Genomic DNA, 23184 nt, shown 5'->3' on the forward strand with positions numbered 1-23184 from the left:
AGTTTTTGGAAACACAGACGTGTAGACGACAAGAATAGAGGGAAGCTATACCGAGTTTTTTCTGGGGAGGGTGAATGGAACAGCCAATTCTTCGGCAGCCTGCACGCTTCCGATAGGAACTCCTGGAAAGGCTTCAGATATTTGGATAATTATCTTACTTTGTTATTTGTTTCGCTCTTGATTTCGGCAGGTGAGTGGAGTAGAAGGGGTATACTTAATACTGAAGTGGACATCGGGGCAAAATAAAGGGAAGATAGCGAGAAAATGAAAGATGATCCAAGTCGGTGTCATCGCGTCACTCAATCGCGATTAAATACCCCAAGCACGCAGGTTAACACATGGTGATTATAAACCATAGCGGTCTTATTACCGTGAAAAAGATTTGACCCAAGTACAACTATTATGTTTTTCTCGTAGTATTGGGGTATTAATTGTAAAGGGGAAGGGGGGGTTCTGTCACAGGCCTATTCTTGGATGAAAAGCTCCACCGATGTGGAAGCTGAAGCGGCAGAGTACAAGTCTTGTGATTGATGACACGACGTTCTGCATTGCATTTCCTTCGTGTAGCTTCTCGCTTTCTTCAGGAGCCGGGATGTCCGCCGAAAGAGCTGCTAGCACCTCTATGGCCACCTCTGCGACCGCATCGACCACCAACGGCTCGAGGAGCCGAAATAGTGGCCGAGGAAGCCGTGCCGCGAGGGAAGACTCGGAGTCCCCCTCTCCCTCTCCGACGCCAGTCAACAAACCCTCCTCATCTCCTAGCCCTGCTAAGAATGGGAAGACAATGAGCACTAGTTTGAAAAGGTATAAACTTAAAATCGTTTGATCATTAGGGAAGGGTGCTACTTCGACCCTCACGTTTTTCATAAGCGTTGAACAATTTGAAAAGAAAGTTCATTGTAGTGGCTATTGAAATGTGTTTACTGGGCGTATGGTACGGGAGTCTAGACGCGCTATTGTAATGTTAGCCGACTAGCTCATTTGCATATAAGCTTCCAGTGGTCATTGTTCTTAAACCGGCGGTCATCGCTGAATAAGCATAGTGTGGTTAGAATCTTTCCGACTTCTTCTTTCGTTTAATACCGAGTTTGTCTAGATTGCCTCGTCAATTTGGAAAAAATAGCTAATTTGTCGATCTGGCCGTAAGGTCAAGCAAGGCCTCGCCATGTTGGTTCTTAGAGGGTAGGCACGCTTAATTTATTGATGTCTTTGTTTTGATATCAAACAATGTTGTTGTTAATTAACTTTTTAATCTCTGTGTTTCTGATTTTAGGATCCAAAAGGAACTTGCCGAAATCACTCTGGATCCCCCGCCGAACTGCAGGTAAGGGCTTTTTTCTTCTAATTCAATGTTTACCAGTGATACTTCGTCAGTTTGGATAAAAACACCCGGAGAGATTCTAGTGCATTTTAATAGTATCAAAGACAGCATTAAAGGAAATGTGATTTCAAAGATTTATACATGGTGGATCAAAGTGACACTTAAATAGTGTTTAATGTTATTTTGATATTAGGTTTTACCTGCTTGTATGTACACAGGTAGAAGGCTTGCGTCTTGTTAAAATTAATTATCCCTCCTTGACTGTTGTTGATATCTGTTTTACATGAAATTCAAGAGGATTGTGTTATGACTCTAGCCGAGGGTAAACCACGGTTTAGACCACAATTTCTCTCAGCTGTCTTTCTTTGTATATTATGCCATTGTTTTAGAGCCTACGTTGCTGATGGTTATCTGTATCAATTAAAAACTCCTGTCGTGTATTTATGAAGCAGCGAGAAGGAACAAGAATACTAAATAGCTCACATGCAAGTGGAAGTAGACTCAAGTCATGAATTATTTTTGTGAAAAAATAAGGAACTTGTTCTAGGATTTTCCATACATGTTACATGAACTTGAGCAAATATGTGCACAGATCACTTGTTATTTGTATAGGATTGTAGATGCATGGTATACAGAAAAAGACCAAAATTGTGACATAAATCAGATGAATACATCATGCAGGTAGAGACTTTGTTAAGATACTGCTTTTCATTGTCAATGATATGTGGTACACCAATTTTGGTTCTAAAATAGTCTTATTGAGAATGCAGATTTGTATTCTGATATGCATTCATTGATATTCTCCAATCTGGTTTTGCTCAAGCATTGTTGCTACATTAATTACATGTTGTAAATACTGCTTATATTATGAAAATTACACGGTCACTTTTAAAACACCAAATATATGACCTGAAACTAAATGTGCAAAATTTCTTCATCATCTATTTTACTTATCTTATGATAAATAAGATGGAGACCATGATTCAGGGAAAAATTTTAATTTTTTTTAGGATTTTGTGTTTTGGGAGTAATAAACAAACCTGCCATCACTTTTACAGGGGGTAGTCACTATCTGTAACATGTGGCTCTGTTTTTCTGTAAAATATATTAAAAAAAAAACATTATGTCTTGTAAACATATGTGGAAAAGATAACAGTTTTCATCAATTAGGATAGCCACACAAGTTATGTCTCAAGTCACATAACCATTTAGAAAAGATGAGTTCCTTCTGCTTGGCCACGCATCCAGGGGAAACATTCAGCCTTAGCGCAGCCTGGTGTTAGCATCTTAAATAGCTAAGTTGATGATTTAAATTTTGTGAAAGAAAACCTGCTCAGCCTTCATATTTATATTGGTCATTAGGAAAGAAAGGGTGCTACTTCGACCTTCATGTTCTTCATTAGCTGTTTCTTCATGGTCTTGCAATTAAAGACATGCAGTTCTGTTCATTTGGAGTGCATGCTGCAGAGACATATTCCTTTAAATGGTGTTTACATTGAATGGCTAAACAGGATATAATGTCAGTCGAACTGTGGATATGCCAGACTGTCAGTGCTTTTAATATGACTTACTATTATTTGTTGTTGAAAATGACATGTAACTGGCAAAAAGCCACTTGGATTACATATCAGTTCAGCTGTATCATTATTTCCTAGCCTAGAGTCTGCACTCAGAACCCCCAGATTGATTCCATTTTGATTATGTCATATTGATAACATAAGTAAGAGCAAATGGCAGATTATGTTGGGAGAGATAAAGTATTGAGAAGAATACTTTTTTAACTTGAGTAACTTAGACACAGGACTGATGAATACACAGTAATGGAATCTATTATCATACAGTTGATTTAAGCTGATTTACTTCAAGCCTCTCTCAGACCATGACTAAGGGACCATTCCCAGACCCTGTCGTACTAACTGTGGATCGATCTATCTCCGAGGGGATTCTTGTTAAATTTGCAATCAACTTAAACGGCTTACATGTCTGTCTATACTGAAGTTGCTAATAAATAATTAATTACCCCCTAGGAGCTTCAGTAGGCATGACAGACATCTAAGCCACTTATGCTGAAAGCAATTGGTGAGAAACCCCTCAGAGATGGATCGATCTATGTATGGGAACCCAGTCTAAGTTGAGTCATGGTTGACCATATTACAGTTACTGAATTATACATTTTGGGCCCCTTTTCTGTTCAGAAGTAGCCCTGGTGTGAACACGGTTGCAGAAGGATAAATTTCTGCTATAGAATGAATATTTAGCTATGGTGTATAGCAAATATTATAAAGAAATAAAACAAAATAGAATAGAATTTGTATTGTAACCAAATACTCCGTCAAAGCAGTGATTATGGGTCATTGGAACCAGAAAAATGTTACATAACTTGAAAGAAGTTTCATTTAATACGGTCAATCTACCTGTATTTTGATTATACATCATGTTATAAAGGTTAAGCATTAAACCTTGTAATGTGAAGGATAACTTTGACATGCTAGAAAGATTTAGTTATTATTCCATAAAGCAGAGGGCTCTAGCTGACAATGTCACTTTGTAGTTACCCTTTGCTGTCACATTAGAGGGATTACTGAATGTGACCTTGCAATCAAGTTTCAATTTCTTGGAAGCTAAAACTAGACCAATTTTTGTCATAACTTTGTTATTACATAATAGATAACTATTTTTTCTCATCACAAGGATTTCTCTCTCTCTCTCACTTTCTCTCTCTCTCTTTCTCTCTCTCTCTCTCATCTCAGTTAGATGTGTTAAAATCTTCAGAATCTTTTGAGAGACCCATTTATATCTCAGCCACAGAGAAGAACAGGCAGATATAGTTTGCAAGACTACCACCAAGTGCCTTCTGAATTTCCACTAAGTACCTATTAGGCTTACTAAAATATTGACCCAAATTTGTAAACATACATCAAGACAGATATATATCGCTTTTACTGATGTAACACATAACATTTGTCCACAATTTAAGTCGGTGCACGGCAGTCTGTTACTTTCTCAGCCATAAGGTCATTTTAATTTTAAAATAAGAATTAGTGTTATTCTGGCTTGTGGCATAATATACAAGTGCTTGTTTACACGCACATGCATGCATGTACGTACACACGCATACACACACACACACACCTAGTGAGAGAGAGAAAGAGAGATTTATATAAACCTTGCTTTGTTTATTTTGTGCTAACAAAAAATGTACAAAAGCATTTCATTAAGCCACAAATGCTTTTATTGTATATGAACAGAGATAAGACTCCATTCACAAATCTAGACAATATCTTTCTGTTTGAAATTTAGAAGTTTACTTAGTCATATGATATGATAACATATACATTAAGAAAGAGTTGGGTTATTTAAATCATGAGAGATACTTTTGACCTCATTCATACCAGGTCTAAATTGAATCATTTTCTATTTTTATTTCTAGATTCTCTCACTGCAACTGCACTGCTGCAGTCATATTCTTTTCAGTTTTAACATAAACATTTAAGGCCTTACTTAGGCCTTATTGCCATAGACAGCATCCGTATACGTAGATCAATCAAACTCTGCAGGGACTCTCGCTGAATGCAATCATTTAAACAGATTGACTCATCTCCTCGCATTAAGTAGAATACAGAAAAGCTGGTGATTATAGGAGAACATTGGAAACAAGAGGAGGCCTGTTTGACCAAATGAAATTTTAAAAAAATTGATTCAGGATACACATGATAATGTTGCATTTTGATTGAATAGAAAAATTGAGGTTGACACTGCCTGTAAGGGGAATTATTGAAAATGCTATGAAAATCAGTTTAAATTGAGTACTTTGTGCCTCCAGTTTGCCCCCTAGGCCTTAAAGGGTAATGTCACATGGAGTTGCAGGTGTTCTTTCCAGTCATGGCTTTTTAGCATTGTAAATAAAGGACATTTGTATAAGCAGCCTGACAACTGTGGCATATGTATACCCTTTATGAGGAGTTTGCCAGTGGGTTATGCAGTGCCTTTAAGATACACAATAAGTATAAAGCTGTTGAAAAGGAACATGATTACAAACTATCTTTGATGATATCTGTGTTGCAGAAGATTTACTGTTGACAATTACTGTACATTTATTATGTATTACTGTGGTTCATTTACTTTTATTAGCAATAATTGGAAACATCCCAAAATTAAGGAAATTAGAACTAAAGAAAAGATCAATGATTGTCAGTTTCTTTTAACAGTTGATTTGGTATTCATGAGTGTTTGAGGGGGAAAAAGTTGAAATTTATAGGAAAATTCTTGTCTATTTTTAAATGTTATATAACAGGTGTTGGGTTTATTGTGTGGTTTTTATTAATAGTGTTTGTCATGTTTATTCAGTAATGTAGGCCAGTGACCCGTATTAATCATTCACTAATATATAAAGAGTCATAACAATAGACTGACATGTGCAGGACATGTTTGGATACTGGCAACATGTAACATAAACTCAGTGTAACATGACATCAATTTATAAACCAATGAATGCTGGATGTATGTACGTGACTATGACATTGCCTGTTGTCATAATTTTAATTGTTGACACTGTGTTCACATTGTATTGACGATCATAAAATCAGGAAGAATATAACAATATAGTCATATAATGTAAATAGCTGACAGAGTATTTTGGTACATAAATGTCATGCATGGAAGAAAGTGATAGCTTTAGCTGTGAGGAGGAAAAGGGATTGTTTTAAAAAGTTAAGTGCGTGATAGCGTAGGTAGAAAAGTGGTGTTAAAGTGGCTTTTTGTCACTAATTTATTAACATCCTCTTAAGTAGCACTGTAATCTGATGACACCCTGAGTTTGAATGATTACGGGGAAACCTACATTTAGGGACCATTCCCACAGATATTTGGATCGATCTGTCTCCCTGGGGAGTCCACTAAATTGTTATCAACTAACTGGCTTAAATGTCTGTCACACCTAGCAAAGTTGTTAGGGGGTTATTATCTTTACCCTCTAGCTGATTTGGCAGGTGTGACAGACATATAAGCATGTTAGGTGATAGCAATTTAGTGAGACTTCCTGGAGAGTTAGACCGATCCAGATGGATCGATCTAGGCATGGGAACCCGTCTTATTATCAGTAGCTGAGACAACATGCTGATGATAGAGGTGAGTTTTTAGTGACCTTTGAAACACAGGGTGGTTGATGGTTTCTTTGTGTGTGTGTGTGGGGGGGGGGGGCATGCAGTTTAATATACAAATTTTATGTATCAGCCCAGGTAAATTTTGTTTAGGTAGGGTATTTTTTTACCACTATATTTAAAGGGTAGGTTTTACTTGAGATCATGTACCTCTTCTTTTAGGCTCTTTTCATAACTGGGTCAACACAAAACTGGAAGTGGTCTAACTGACGCTGTTTCACAAAACAAATTTAGTCAAAGATTTGTCTCAGTTTAAAGCTGAAAATATTAGTCTACTTTGATGCTAGATTAAACGTTGGCAGTCTGTTTAAATGAAGATATTGAGCCTGTTGTACTCAAAGTGAGGTTGTTTTCACATAGAGGGGCGTACAGTCTGTATTGGTACACTCTGAGAGATTGACTACTTAATAGCCTGGTTGTATGTAAATGAATCACTTGAACAAAGCTTCTGCATCAATATGGCCAATTAATTAACTTAACAGCAGGTTGTGCATTTGTGGAAAATTTGTACAAGGAAGTTTTAAAAAAAGCCCTGTGGCATAATAACATGGTAGGAACTCTCAAATTGGTACACAGACTATATACCACTTGATGTGAAAAGGACCTATAAACAAGAGATAACTGATCAATGTTGCACACTGAATGTTACTGTATATGGTGAAGTACCATATATTTGTATATCTAGATAGATGTTAAATAAGTTTTCCATTTATAATTTCTGAAACAGAAAGTTCCTAGATTGCCTGATTTTCGGCCATCAGTGCCATAAAAGGGAAGAATTCTCTTTGTGATTTATAGTAAGGCCTATGTCTGTAGTGTCCAAATATGTGTAATAGCATTCTCAATCTGGTAGCGTTTGATGTGCTGCCACATCTTATCTAACCCCACCACTCCAGCAGAAAGTGCTTTTTTTCAGATGGGGATAGGAGAGAGTTGGTGTTCACTATATCAATTACTCTTTGTGGTCAATCTTGAATTTTGGATTAAAACCAAGTTTTTACTGGACATCTATTATGAAACTGACCCTTGATGTCCAGTTTGTATGATATGGGTCAGCAAAGTTTTTAGAGAGGATATTTGTACATATGCAATGTGGTCAAATAATAATGTCAAGTAGACTGATGTAAGGAAGTCTTGTAACCACTAACTTGAAGGAGGTCATGTTTTTGCCTTTGGTGTTTGTCAGTTAAAGGGATAATAACTCTTTGTTTCGGCCAAAAAATGAATTTTCCTGGAGTAAACAACAATTTTCCCATACTTACCAATGGTTAATGAATCCATTTTTACATTCAAAGTTAGTCCCTGGTTTTTTTCTAAAAAGTTTGTTTTTTTGTTAAAATCTCTTAAGAGATTTTAACAGAGTATAGCCATCAATGGAGGTCACGTGGTCTAAAGACAAGCTCAGATATCAGAATAATAGCTATAACAGCTGTTTTTGTGGGAAAACAGAAAATATTATATTTTTATGAGCCATTCACAATGTTTTTATTGTGAAATACAGATTTCATACGAAGAGTTATTATCCCTTTAACCCAACTCAAATAGTAATGTGCAAATTTCAGTCAAAATCTCAGGATAGAGCTAACTAAGAATCATTAGATTTTTGGTGGCGATCCATAAACCTTATCAATAATATAGGTGAATTTCCTTGTTGGAGGCCTTTGTTTAAATTTTGGGATATTTTTCTGCTTGTGAGTGTCGTTAAACTGTACATTTCAAGAGGGTTTACTTGACAGTAGCCAGGTTGAGGCAAACAAACTTGACATTCTTGATTTTATTTTGATTAGAAGGTTGACCCCAGTAAGGATGGGTGGTTTGGTTCTCCCCTGGGGTGGGAGGTCGCTTTCCAATCTGTGACTCCAGCCATATTGTCACTGTTTTAATGCATTACTGTTTTTTTAATTGATCAAATGTTTTATGTCTAGTAATTCTTTTTGTAACAAATGTAACAACAGGATGTTTCAGAGTTTAAGTAGAATAGAGACCCAGTCAGTACAATAATTTATATGACTGAAACATACATTTAGTTTTCAATAAACTTATTTTCATTTTCATATATATCAGCTATCACAGGTGATAATGATTGTAAAAGGAGTCTCTTATGCTGATAATCTCTAATGCCGTAAATGGTCTAGCTTGTAGAGAAACCTTTTAATCATTTTCCCAAAGGAAGGGGGAACAGTTTTTTTCTCTCCAGATGTTATAGGTTTAACGTAAAGTGCATAATGATTACAGTCAGTCAGGGTTTTTTTTTTGTTTTGACAATAACTTAAATGTGTTACCTACAGTGGAAGCAGGAGTAACACAGGTGACACAGGCTTGGCTGCAGGATATTGGTCTGTCACATATGACTTACTGATACATGTATGGTTGTTGATTTAACAGTTGTGATAGTTTCTTTGATTGAAGAAAAACATTTGGTTTTTCTTTAACTGTATTTGATCACTACAGCAATAAAGATTATTAGGACAGGAGAATCCTTTTAAAGGATCATCTCTAATATATGTATATTTTACAATAGTGGACATTTAAGACCAGTGATATTGGTATTTTTTGCAAAACCTTAAATACATGTCTCTGTTATATTCCATTATCCCTATTTTACATTAATTTCTCAATGTGTCTTACTAGTAATATTACTACTATATAAAACAATAGGAATAGTTGTTTTACAAATCAATTGATAACCACTATAAGCAGTAATGAACCAGAAACAGTGACAATACACCAAGCTTGTGGCTGTAGTAAGGAGAGAAATCTGTGTAACCTGCTGTAAGTAGCTAGTACAGGGTGGGTGTAAGTTTCAGCTCAAACCCATATGACCTTCTACACCCCAAGCCATATGCAGCTGCCACCTAAGTTGAACAGAGAAGAGAATTAAGAAGATGTGATTAAATTTTATTAAGGTGAAAATGTTGTGTTTTGTTGACATGTTGGCAAACCATTTCAAAGGTCACTGTTAGTACCCTGTAATGTAATGTAATACCAGCCTGTCAGTGTCGTATTCAGAATAGTACTAGTATAGAGGTAAGTTTTCACTGACCTCAGAGGCCCAGGGTGGCCAAAGTGGATCACAGAGAGCACCTTGTAAATATATATGTAGCTTACTGATCCAAATAATGGGATTCACGAATGATGGTGTTAAGTATCATTAATGTCAGCCAATAGCTGAGTCAATAAGATTTACCTGAGGTGTTAGTGTTATTATCATGAAAGCTTTTGATTATACTCAGAAGATGGTGCTATACTTCCTCTGTGCATAGTAGAGGTATATTGTGTATATTGATTTGTAAAAAAAAATAATGTTGTTAGAAGTCTTGTCATGCATACATGTCATTTGTGTGGTGAGGCAATAAAGATTGGCCGTTAGTTTTGATTTTGTTTTATTTTATATTGAAAAGACTGCATAGCAGTTGATTTTATTTGTTCCATTAGTTGCTGGAGGCAAATTATGTAAATAAATGAAATGTCATTGAAATCAAATTGAGTCATTCATATATTGTATATTGCATTAGGCAGAAATGCCCTCCTTTAAGTTTATAGCATTCTGTAAATGTGGTTAAGAGTAATTAACCCCTGGATGTGTAAATATTCAATGTAAAGTATACTTGTAAGCATGCACTGCTGTATAACATAAACAACGTTATGCTAGGCTCACTTTTGCAAAGTTTTAGCAAAAAAAAAAGTCTAGTTAAAACAAATATGTTTTGCTATTCTCTATGGATAAACCATATCACTGATTTAGTTTAAAATTTTGATGGTCTTGGAATGGTTAAAAGAAATGTGCGAGGTTATAGTTACAGTATCAGCTTGGTTTTTGTGTATTTAAACCAGAAATATTCTCACAGGTGTCACCAATGGGCAAAGTTATTCAGTTGCAAATTAAAACATCTATAAGGTTTGATGGAGGTTATAGTGTAAACTTCTTTCTCTGGTGACTTAATCTGTAACTTTTTCTAATATAAATTAGCTCAGGTGTAAACATACTGCTCATTCCCACTGAAACTATCCTTCTATGCAGATTGAATTTCAACTCCACGGGGATTGTTGCTGAATACAATCAGATTAAAAGATAAACATGCCTTCTCCTGGCATTGAGTAGAATACAGAAAATCAGGTGATTATGCGAATACCATGAAAACAAGAGGCATGTTAATCTATTAATCTGGTTGCATTCAGCAAGAGTCCCCATGGAGTTGGATTGATTTATGTACATTGGGATTGAGCCTGTAGATGTAAGTATAAGCTTAAATACAGTAGCAGAAAAGCTGGGACATGTTGACATCCATTTAACACATACATACCATTAGTAAATTAATTACTTGTCTGCTATTACATGTATTTGTGCTTTGCATGTTTTACATTTTAGTATCACTTTTTTCTTTCAAAATCACAATCCGTCAGTCTTTATTAATTGATCAGCTACATATTTCACATTTATGCTTGCTGTAGAGGCTATAGATGTACTGAATATGTCAGTATCTGTTTCATGTCTCTGGTGAGATTTAAAGGGCTCAGATATAAATAGACACTTGGCCGTGGTTTGTGGCTAACTAACCAAGCTATTTATGTGCAGGTTTCCTGTAGCCCTGAGATGTGCTCTTCTGAACTTGGAGACCGTGATTTGAATGTTGGGGGAGGGGGGATTTTACCTATGTGGAGTGACTTAATTGTTATTAGGCAGTAACACATTAAATCAATACTATTCATCAAATGAATGTTTTTGTATTTAAATTACATATAACTATAATAAGTGACAAAAAATATTTTCTAGGCATCTTTAAGTGTTAAAAATTGGAAAATGTAAAATATTGGAATAAGTAAAGCAGTCTAACATTTTAATTAAGAAATTACAAAATGCACTGTTCATGGGGAAGTTAGCCTTAATAATGAGAGGGGGGGGGGGCACTCTAAATTGTCGTACTTAAACTGTTGAATCAATCTATGTAGAACAATAGTTTCTTTGGGAATAAGCCCTTAGACCACCTGCAGTTTTGATATGTGAGACCTTTCCTGTATTTCCACTCTGGCATTAATATGCTTATTTCAGGGCCTCAAAACCTGGGGATCTGAACTCTTAATGAATATAAACTGCATTTTTATTCAGTGACTCCATGTAGATGTGGTTTCTAGGTGAAAAGCCTGTGTGTATTAATTGATCAGAATATGATAGACTCCAGCACTATGTATTTATCCCACATATCATATATGTTTCATCAACCTCAGTGCGTCTTCCATTGAAAGGTACATGTTGTATATTGGACTTGACAGTGGGTGATATGAATAGATCTTTATGCAATTGCAGATCCATTTGGTTCTTCATTGAAAGCTATGCCCTCTTCTGTGGCGAAATATGATTGGACTTGGATATAGGTGATATTGCATAGGGATGAAATGGACATAGGGGATCATAGGGGGATATTATGTCTCCGTCTTGACTCTTACCTGAGAAACCCCTGGAACACCTGTAATCACTTAGATATTAAATGGACCTGCCCTGTAGTGTTATGTCCTCATAATGTCAGTATTAACAGCAAATGTTATAGGATCTTTATTTCTACCCAATGCTCTTTTTTTCTGCAAGGTTTAAAAGCTCTACTAGTTCAAGGCATTTGGTTGGTAGATTTAACTGCTGAGACTGGTTAACAAATAAATCTATCGCAAGTGCTTGCCCAGTCATACTAGTGGCAATTTTAGGAATAGTTTTATATTTACCTTCCATGATCTATAGATTTTATCTTTGGACTAGTATTGTATGTTTTGCAACAGTAGTTTTCCTAGGTCTACTAGCCTGAGTGACCAGTGGCTCAGGTGGGCTCAGGTGGGATAGATATAAGGGAACTTACAATATATTGGTCTTGATTCTTACCTGAGGAATACCATGAATATTAAATGGACCCTGTAGGATTATGTCCTCATAAAGTCCACGTTAAAGGTCTTGACATAAAGAAGTCAATTCTTCTGATGTATCAGCTTTGTATCTTTCAAACTTGGTTTCCTATCCTCTGTGATTTATAGATAGCCCTGTGATATTGATCTTGAAGGGAGGGAGAGTTGGAGCCAGGATAGATGAAGAAGGTCATTTTACGATACATATCTACAGATGTGATGTGGCCATGCCGATATATATATGCTTTATTCTGTTTTGGGTTTTTTTTTTGGTGAAATGCAAGCACTTTGTCTGGGTATGTATATCAAATAATACATTGCCATCCTCTTTTTATATATAACTTGAAACATCTCTTGCTGATGCTCAGAAGTGTTCTGGTATAAATCTCAGGGGTGAGAGTATTAGCTCACATTTAAGGACGCTCTCTCATATTGTGGAAGTGCCATTTCTGCCCTAGTGAATTTGATAAAAGTTGTAAGACAGAAACTACACACCATATAAATAAAAAAAAGTATTTTTAAAAATTTGGGGGTAATTCAGTTCGATTTCTGGAGGTAGCATCCCAGAAAACAACATCGTAAAAGTCCAATCTTCTTCTATAAACGCAACATTTTGTTGACATATCTGTAACATTTCAATCAAAATAGCAACAAAGCTTTCATTAATGAATAATGAATCACATATGTTATTGCATGTTACATTTTGATTATTAGTTGCTGCCATAAAAAAGTACTCAAGCTAATATAAGAGAGCCTCTTTAATATGTGGCTTGACTTGCCACTCAGGAGGTTATCTAGGGAGTGGCTCGTATCCTAAGTGTCACTTAAAGGGTCACCCCTCAGAGAAAAATAATTTGAAGGGGGTGTCATTTGTTTCGACAGGGGCACGATTTCAGTGCTTGCCAAAGTCCCTTTTAATTTCATCAGTATACCTCTGTTACCACTTTAAATAATGAAGATACACCAGTACATTAACAATAGTTGTAGATTGGCTCTGTAGACACAGTAGGGGTGGGTAATCAGTAGGAAGGTAATCAAACAGGGTCTTTCACGCCTCCACACGCATCGTCCCTGCAGGGGCACTTTAATTAAATCTTGGCTCAGTTCGACCCCTCGAGGGACAATCCTGGGGGGAGGGGGGGGGGGCGTGTGAGAGGCGAAGGGACCATTACAGGATTAAGCGGTCTTCCTTTCATGTAGGTCTGCCAAATTTAGGCCGTGGACCAGCTAGTACTTGGCTCTTCTCATTCTGAATGGCCCCTTAGTACGCCTATATCATTTCTAGCAACATGAGAGTTGTATATAATAATAGAGGTGAATTTCCAGTAATCTCTGAGACTCAGGGTGCATATCTCTGAGACTTAGGCTTCGTTCACATGTTATGTCTATTTTCTAAATTCTATTTTCTATTCGCGGTATGTAATTACTGGCAGCGCGAGCCAGTTACTATACTCGCGCTGCCAGTAACTTATAGTAACTGGCGCGCGCTGCCAGTAATTACGCCGCGGGATATTCAGGGCACAGACCGTGATCATAAGACATACCGCGAATAGAAAATAAAATTTAGAAAATAGACATTGCATGTGAATGAAGCCTTAGGGTGCACATCTCTGAGACTTTAGGGACTCAGGGTGCATATCTCTCGGACTTCAGGTACCTATCATCTGCCTTACAATAATGAGCAGTGCAGCAGTCTTGAAGGAAGTGGATGATCCACATGTAAATTATACAGGAAAACAATGATCCTGTTGTCATGTATATATGTTGGTAGAAACGATAATGTTTTCATAATTGCAAATGGTACAGCACTGATATAGCCAGAACAGGATATGGTTTCTCAGGAGGCCCATTAACCAAAAATCTTGTTTTATTATATGATATGGAACATATTGAACCAAGCTTCCAGACCTGTTTCATCAAGAAGTTCATCTGTAACATGAAGTTTGTATGGTGGAAAATCATGATTATTCTGTGTACAACAATGTACAAAGGTGTTTATGTTTTAAATGATTTATTGGTTGCCAGCGTAATGTTACAGTAGGCTATGACCTTCTAATTGTACAGTGAAACAAATAGTTTAATACATGAAGACTCATGAGGTTGAGAGCACATTGTTAGGATGTTTGTCAGTATTGTTCAGTGAAATGTGGCCAGATGTGGCCACACATGAAAATTAATCACCCCCTAGCTGTGCTTTCTGAGGTGTTTCTTTCAGTTGATCTGATTGTATTCAGAGAGAGGCCCTACAGAGTTAGATTGCATTCCCACAGTTTTTAGATCGATCTATCCCCGTGGGGATTCTCACTAGATTACTGTCAGCTTAGCCGGCTTAAATGTCTGTCCTGCCTACTAAAAGCTGTAAGGGGGTAATTAACTTCGGTGCACACTCAGCTGACAGCAAGTTAGCGTGAACCCCCAGGGAGTTAGGTCCATCCAGATGGATCGACCTAAATCTGTTTGAATGCAGTCTAAGATTGATCTACCTAGAAAAACAGTTTTATTTTGATCGCACCCTATAAGAGCTGTAAAGCAATTTATTCTAGCTGGTCACTGACAAACAACAAAAGTAGCAAGGGCATGGTGAAATGTGGAAAGTGGCTTAATTAGTGCCAGCAGTCAACTTTTTTGTCTTTTCACTGCTGCGGAAATAAAAGATGAAGCACAAATGCATTTTTTTTGCTCATGGTGGAGGTTGCCCAGTGACAAAGATATGGTGTGATTTGTTTTATGTTACTGTTAAAGTATAGAGGTCAACAAACACATTTATGTGGCACACATTATGGCTGCCCTAAGATTACAGTAATCTGTACTACAATATTTTGATGTCTATGAAGTCACCTTCAAGGAATAGAGGTTATGGTTGTTATTGTAAGCTCTACCTGAAGTGGTTATATTGACCCCCCCTCTCCACCCACCCACCCACCCCCCTTCACCCACCCACCCCCCTCTCTCCAGCAGTTATATGCTTAGATATAAATATCCTCCCCAAACAAGGTGACTTGATTGAAATATATGAGAGCAAATAACTCTATCTTAGCTGTTATTTTTGTGGGTAACTATAAAAGTCACTGAGAACATAACACAGCTGATGAAACTGTCCGCTGGATACTATAGCCTATTGAAAATGGTGTAGCCTAATACAATAGCTATTCACTGTTTCTGCCCCCCCCTCCCCCCCCCCCCCTCATAAATCATTTAACTCAACCATGTACAGGTGTACAGGTAGTATCATAGAGACACCAGTTTTAGTAAAGGCTGACAGAAATTCGGCTTATGACCGACATTTTACAAGTAATAAATATGATATACATCTGCTTGAAAAAACTAAGTGATTTATTAGACAGGTCTGACCTGGAAGATACTGTGCTCACTGAACTAACTCATACCTGTGTAGCTTGTTTGTGGCATGTGGGATTAAAAGAAACGGTTTCTAATTGTAATTGAATGGTCTTCTACTTGACTCTGTTTATGGAAGCCCGATAAGAGCAACGTGTGCTTGCAATAGTTTGATGATTTGTACCATATATTGCAGAGTGTGTAATACGTGTTGCTGGTTCTTTGTTCTTATGCATTCTTCTCTCTCTCTCTCAAATGGATATAGAGGATGAGTTTCATTTTGTCTTTTTCTGCCCATATTATAGTGACTTGAGAAGCAAATATATTAAAAAATATTACTGGCAGAAGCCCTCGGTTTTTAAATAAATACTGTTATGTGGAAGTCATAACCTAACAGAAAATAGAAATGTCAGGAAATTTTTATTAGAGGCCTGCAAGCGCAGGGAAATTACATGTTAAGAACTACATATATATGAAAGATTTAAATATTACACTTGACCTACTGGTATTGTATTATCTTCATTCTCATTTATTTATTTATTTATTTTATTGTGATTTACAATTATGCTGTTAATTGTTGTATCATACCCATGACAAGAATGTCATGGTAAATTACTACTACTACTATTCTCTCTCTCTCTCTCTCTCTCTCCCAGTGTAAGTATTTATATCAGAGAAAATATGATACACATTCATGTGACCCACACACAAGCAAAAAGAGTGAGGGAAATAAGCAGTTGGATACCAGAATTATCTAGTAGTTAAAAATCACAACCAAAAGTTCAAAGCTAATAGCTGGATCAATGTCATTGATTATATAGGGTTCACAAGAGTGCATTGAATCTCATTTTTCATGTCATTCAACTTATCTATCAGTGTGTTATTGGGATGCATGGTAAATAAAATTGTGCATAAAAAACTTAAGTTATTTCTCATTATTGAACTCCAAGACAGTTGAACATGCATTGTTTTGGAATAAAAACTGTCTTTTTAAATTAGTTCTTAGTATTAATTAAGCTTAAACAAGTTTTGTGTATTTATGCTGAAAGATATATTGATTAGTGTCAGGTATGATTGTATGCACAGAATAGAATATAACAGTTCTGTTGTCAAAGAGGTAAAAAATGTAAGTGTCAAAATACCAAAGAAAAGAATATCATTGAGGTAATAGTTTAGTTTATTGAAAATGATTCCTGCAGGTGATACCACTGCAATAGCCATGTTAGGTATGGTATGTTATAGTACACAGTTAATTGTTTTGTCAGTTGTAATTTGGACTGTAAAGAAAAAAAGTCTTGTTATGTTTAGACCTGTGATAGAAGGAAGGCTTTGTCAGTATGTAAACAACCTAGTTTGTATGAAATCCAATCTCGGGTTACCAGATTGATTATTTTTTCCTGTGTGTTTTTTTCTTTTCACTTTGAATGATCTCTCCCCCCCCCCCTCCTCTCTCTCTCTCTCTCTCTTCTCCCTCTATCCTCTCTCGCTGTCTCTAGATTTTGTACGAACACACACCTATACATGCTTTCACACATGCAAAACACAGACATTACGCCCTCTTACATTATGAAGTTTGACCCCAATAGGTCCTGTGAACCTAACATAACATATATAATAGACATTACTTAATAATAAGGCACAATACAGTCCTTGCATAGCAAATTCAATGGCAAGTGCCACACATTGCATGCATAACAAGCACAAAGGTGGAGGGTGTATTGACAATAAGAATCAATGAAAATGTTTTAAGGTTTGTAAGCCAGGCAGCAATAATGCTTTGTGTCTAGAAAACTGCTGCCTGTTGGCTTTATAACAGTGTCAACAACTGCCAGTGATGGGCTGTAGGGCCATCAGCAGGGGTTGGGGGTCTGTTCAAACTGGGACAACTTTGAACTGGAAAGTGGGTAAACTTGCAGTGTGAGATAACTTACAATTAGCATGCTTTGGATAGCACACCTTCTATGGATGTGTAATTTCCCACAAGAAGAGGTCGGTTTACTTCAATAAATTTAGTCACTGGTTCTGGAACCAACTATGATGATAGAGGAGTATATTTGATTTCCGGTCTAAGATTGTTCTTGTGTAAACTGTATGTCATGATTTGCGGTATAGTTTTCAAAGGCCAACATGTTCTTGATATCTGAATAAGAGTTATTTTTATCATCACAGCAAATACAGTTACTTTTAGTGGTGCCACAGAAAGTGTCTTTAAATTATTTCATATGTTTACAATTTATATCCTATTATTTTTGTTAAAGATAGCAACTTTTATCACACTGCCATTATGGTTTGTAGCAATAAAAACAGAAGGGGTTTGTAACTGATCCTTTGTTTCTTAAACTAATAATAAAAATGATAATAATAAATGTTGAGCACTAGATGCAGGCTTACTGGAAATCATCAGAGATAACCTAAAACAATGATGTCAGCACAGTGTGATGTCATACATGACTGGAAAACTCGCGGGAGTCTGTGTGAAGTTTTCAGCAGCATGTACTTGGAATGGGGTCTTGAAAAGAAATATGAAAGTGACATAAAAAGAAATGAAAAAATGACACCCAAAACCCAAATTATTGTACAATACACCACGGTACTAATTTGACAGAAGTTAAAAGAAAAAGCAACCAGAAACATTTGGATAAACTCTGTCAGCTCTTATACACACTGACTAGCCTGCCATTATTTCTGACTACACTCTCTTGCAAACCCCATGAGATCTTGCTTGATTATTTTGGAGACTTTGGGCCATCTTTGATGATGCTCATTAAATTTACAAAATCTCAATACATAAATTTCTAATAATTTATTAAGTGTCACCAGGATGGAAATCTTTCGTGTTAAAAGTTACTGTATCAGAGTGGAAAGATATGCATTACAATATGTCTATGTTTCTAACTGTTTGTTTGTCTACTTACCAACTACCTATATATATGTGACATGTTTTGCAGCTTCCATTAAATGTGCTAAGAATCATTTGAGCTTAGGTCTGTGGATTTGCATATCTAACTAAGTCTAATTTTAAAGCACATTAAGTGTAAGCTCATCAGAAAAAAGCATAAATCATAAAAAAGATAACGGTGTTCCTTCTGCCTTTGGTGTTACACTGAAATAAGGGTACTGTAAATGTGCAGTGATCATTAACTTAATCCATCTCTTACAATATTATATTAAAGTGTGGGCATGCTTAATATTTTTATGAATGAATTGTATGCAAATAATATGATTTATGTGAAACACTTTGTAGGATGGTTATGGCTTGATGTAATTACTCATTTCTTTAATGAAAATTGTGATTTTTATTTATGTAGATACAATTGTGAATTTTACCCCTTATATTCAAATACAAAGAAATTTTCCCTTCATACCTCCAAGGTTTGCATAGAGTAAACAAAATATTGTTTTTCAAACAATTTATTTCATTTTCTCTTTGTCTAATCCATCAATTATACTGGCATTATTTAGTTATTTTATCAATTTGATTTTGATCCCAGTGACACTGAACAAACAATCCAGTGAAGTTAGCTGCTGGATGTGGGCTATTCATACATTCTATTATTATTACTACTACTACTACTGAAGTGCACCTGTGTTTGCTTATTACTGTCTTACACAGAGATACTCGGATAGGGTTGCTAACATTTTGGTATTCTTTGCTGCTGAATACTTATTGTTTACAAAAAACTAATACGAAAGTTCACTGATCTTTATTTCACACGCTCAGACATGCATGCAGACATGCACGTGCACGCACACACTCACGTGTACACACACACACCCTGTATATATCTGGAAGTGACATATTCCATAGACAGAGAATATAAATAACACTGTGCCAGGAGTATCATGCCCTGTGAAAACACATCACCAGGTGTAGGTTCTTATCCCGAAAAAAAGCTCTTTTAGCCCGTAAGCTAAGCTCCTAATATCACAGGTAATGGGAAATGATCTTTAAAGAAATCTCTTTGTTGTTGTCGACATTATAGGCCATCTTGGTTACATGCAGGTGAGCACAAGTTAACAGCAGTGCCTACTTGAGACTTTAATGAGTTTGGGAGAATTTATCATTATGGTTATTGTTGAAAGGGGAACATTGTTTTTTAAGTTGTGTGTTTAAGCAAATTATCCTTTGATTTATTCAAGGCTGAAGGTAGATTAGATTGTCAATAGTTACGCAGAAGTGGTTGACTGGTGGAAATTCTGATGACTGTGGCATTTGGTCAGTAGCTAATGTGTTTGCCCAGAAGAACTAAATTAAAGTAGCTGTTCTTACAAAGGTTTTAAAAGTGTGAAGAATATGGAGGATCACAAATAAGATGTTTGTGATAGAAATATGCCAGAGGTTGATACTGATTGTCCTTTGTTTTACAATGCATTCACACTAGTTATTTAGAAATTTGTGTTGAGTAGAGATTGTAAATATACTTGAACATACATTAAGTGTTCTCTCTCTCTCCCCCTCTCTCTCTCTTTCTTACACACACACACACACACACACACGATATATAAATAGATAGTGCCAAAAAGTGCCCCTACTCCTTGACTGTCCATTATATTATATCTTAACTATTATGTATTTTAAAAGCATTAAATTTCTTTTATGCCATGGTATTATGACATAATTCTAAAGAACATGATTTTCTTTTTAATTAACTTAGTAGACTTGTAACTATGGAAAAAAAACATCTAAGTTAAAGCAAATTGTATAAGTAATGGGCAGTCAAAAAGAGGAATGAGAGTAGATTTTGGGACACCCTGTATTTATGGAGATGTGAATGCCAGACTGAAGAGAAAATATTGATTGGCAATAGAGAAGCAACAGATTTGACTTTCATTCTATCAGAATAACATAATATGTGAAGCTTACCAGCATATTCAACAAAGTAGCCTATACTTATAGTATACCCTATATAACCGATTAAAAAGGACTTGCAGTGAAATCGCTAACATGGAGTTATTAACATACAATGTAATGTAATTAGGCAGTTTAGAAATAATGAGAATGAGTCTTCAGTGGCACACTAGCAGGCTTCCCAACAGTGCAGTACTCAAAACGTGTAGGTCTATTGTTGAACATGTCATTAACAATAGCTTGGCACCTGAAAACAGGAAATTGATACTAGATAATTGATGGTATACATGTTAATATGTACAGGTAGCAACACTAAGCTCACCTGCTTCATTTTCTCAGGAAGCCTTATGCCTGACTGCATACATTTTGTTTTCAATTTATTTTTTTTTTTATTTCATATTTTTATTTTAGTGCTGTTTTTATTAAAAAGTATTTACTTTAAATCAAATTAGGTGTATATACTTTTATTTTTTAGCGCTGGACCCAAGGGAGACAACTTATTTGAGTGGGCATCGACTATTCTTGGTCCACCAGGGTCAAACTACGAAGGGGGCGTGTTCTTTCTGGACATTGCTTTTGCACAGGACTACCCATTCAAGCCTCCCAAGGTATGGTACGGCTAAATATTAGACTGATGTGAATTCATCTTTTCAGGTAGACTTATAAATAGCAAGGTTAAACTTGGTCAAGTTAAGTATACAAAGTTTAGCTTTAAATAGTTATTGATGGTCTGAGATGTATTGACACTTGTCATGTTTTTTCTTTCAATGTACTTTTTAATTGATTTACATATTTACTGATGGATTAACTACAATATTGCAAAATTTTGCATTTTTCTAGGGATGAATAATGATTTTTTTTATATTGTCTGAGAATATATCAGGCTCACACTGCTCAAAGTGCAAATTAAAACATGAGTTTCAGATAAATAGTGTAACTGACTCAATATGATAAGCATGTTGCTTTTATGGCGTCATGGTCACATGCAGATAAACATGCAAAAACATTGTAAGGCTGGAAGGGGAGTACAATAAAGATCAGCAGTATTGAAAATTGAATGTTTGTTAGCTGTGGGGGTGTTTTTGTGTCTTAGTGGCATTTATAGCCTGCTATCTTCTACAGCCTTTAATAGTTTTCTTAAGACCTAAGCTCATGGGAAATTTTGATTGTGGCTCATGTTTGTGGAGACATGTATTGTGAAGGTCTGAGTTAGCTGAAACTGAGGCCGAAGGCAGTGCATGATGTCACCTCAGCCAAAAAAAGTGCCATATTCTGTGAGCTATGGGATTTTTTTTTATAAGGGTGAAACTTTTGGGCCTATTGATCTTGTCTAAGATGGTAATATTAAGGTGACATTCAAAATATGGTAATAGGCACTGTTGTGTGTAAGACTGTAATTTAGCAGGGCTTAAGAAAAAAATACAGGAAACTAATATGATTTATTGTTGAAAGTATTTCGGAAGCCTTTACTCTGAGGGTTTTTTTTAAAACTGGATGCCTAGTTAAAAGGATAATAACTCTTCGTTTCGGCCAAAAAATGAATTTTCCTGGAGTAAACAACAATTTTCCCTTACTTACCAATGGTTAATGAATCCATTTTTACATTCAAAGTTAGTCCCTGGTTTTTTTCTAAAGAGTTTGGTTTTTTGTTAAAATCTCTTAAGAGATTTTAGCAGAGTATAGCCATCAATGGAGGTCACGTGGTCTAAAGAAAAGCTCAGATATCAGAATAAAAGGTATAACTGCCTTTTTTGTGGTAAAACAGAATATATTATATTTCTATGAGTTATTCACAATGTTTTTATTGTGAAATATAGATCTCATACGAAGAGTTATTATCCCTTTAATATTGATAAACTTCTTTTCTACATATCTATATTTATGAAGTATGAACTTAATTCAGTCATATTAATTTACCCAGTCATGTGGTTTACCAGTCCCATGTTTCATTACTTCCTGACATGCCGTTGTATAATAGATCCACAAATTCTAGATAACTAAACAAGAGTTTGTGGTTGGCATGGTAAACTTCAACCAAACCCACTGCTGAAGGTCAGAGTTCAATAAACATGTTCATTTGAAGATTTAAAAAGTGAAGAAGCCAGTATGAATAAGATCTTAACTTCAAGACCAAGTCCAATTCAAAAATAAGCAGTAATAATCACATATGTATTATCTCAACTGGATGCTTAATGGTCTTGATAATAATCTTTTCTGTCACTTCCCTTAGGTGACATTTCGTACCCGTATCTACCACTGCAATATCAACAGCCAGGGTGTGATCTGCCTGGACATCTTGAAGGACAACTGGAGCCCAGCGCTGACCATCAGTAAAGTGCTGCTCTCTATATGTTCCCTGTTGAGTGACTGTAATCCCTCAGACCCTCTAGTGGGCACCATAGCCACCCAGTACATGCAGAACCGTGCCGAGCACGACAGGATAGCAAAGTTGTGGACACGCCGGTTTGCGACGGGACTCCAGAATGGAGTGTAGTGTGCAATTCGTGGTGCGTGGGAGGATCTCACAGGCCAATGGACAAGCTGTCAAATACAGGAGAAACAAGAGAAGTGCTGTATTCGTTTAGAATGTAGGGGCACATTAAGTGGGGGGAGGGGATGGGATGGGATGG

At 36.2% G+C, this 23184-nt stretch overlaps 1 protein-coding gene across 4 annotated transcripts; it reads left to right on the plus strand.

The window, feature by feature from the left end:
* Nucleotides 1-23174, plus strand: LOC106161840 (ubiquitin-conjugating enzyme E2 E2). 4 transcript variants are annotated; one of them, XM_087005994.1, is made up of 5 exons: nt 1-190; nt 585-804; nt 1274-1324; nt 21030-21162; nt 22785-23174. In XM_087005994.1, exons 2-5 carry the CDS (start codon nt 593-595, stop codon nt 23046-23048), a joined length of 660 nt encoding a protein of 219 aa, XP_086862120.1. In that variant the 5' UTR covers nt 1-190; nt 585-592; the 3' UTR covers nt 23049-23174. The 4 variants fall into 4 exon arrangements, with proteins under 4 accessions (XP_086862120.1, XP_086862121.1, XP_086862119.1 ...); XM_087005995.1 differs by having other exon boundaries at nt 75-190; nt 568-804; XM_087005993.1 differs by lacking the exon at nt 1-190 and having other exon boundaries at nt 481-804.
* Nucleotides 23175-23184: the final 10 nt, after the last annotated feature.

This window comes from Lingula anatina, chromosome 2 (genome assembly GCF_051362555.1).
Source record: "Lingula anatina isolate TDL-2025a chromosome 2, LinAna3.0, whole genome shotgun sequence".
NCBI lineage: Eukaryota > Metazoa > Brachiopoda > Lingulata > Lingulida > Lingulidae > Lingula > Lingula anatina.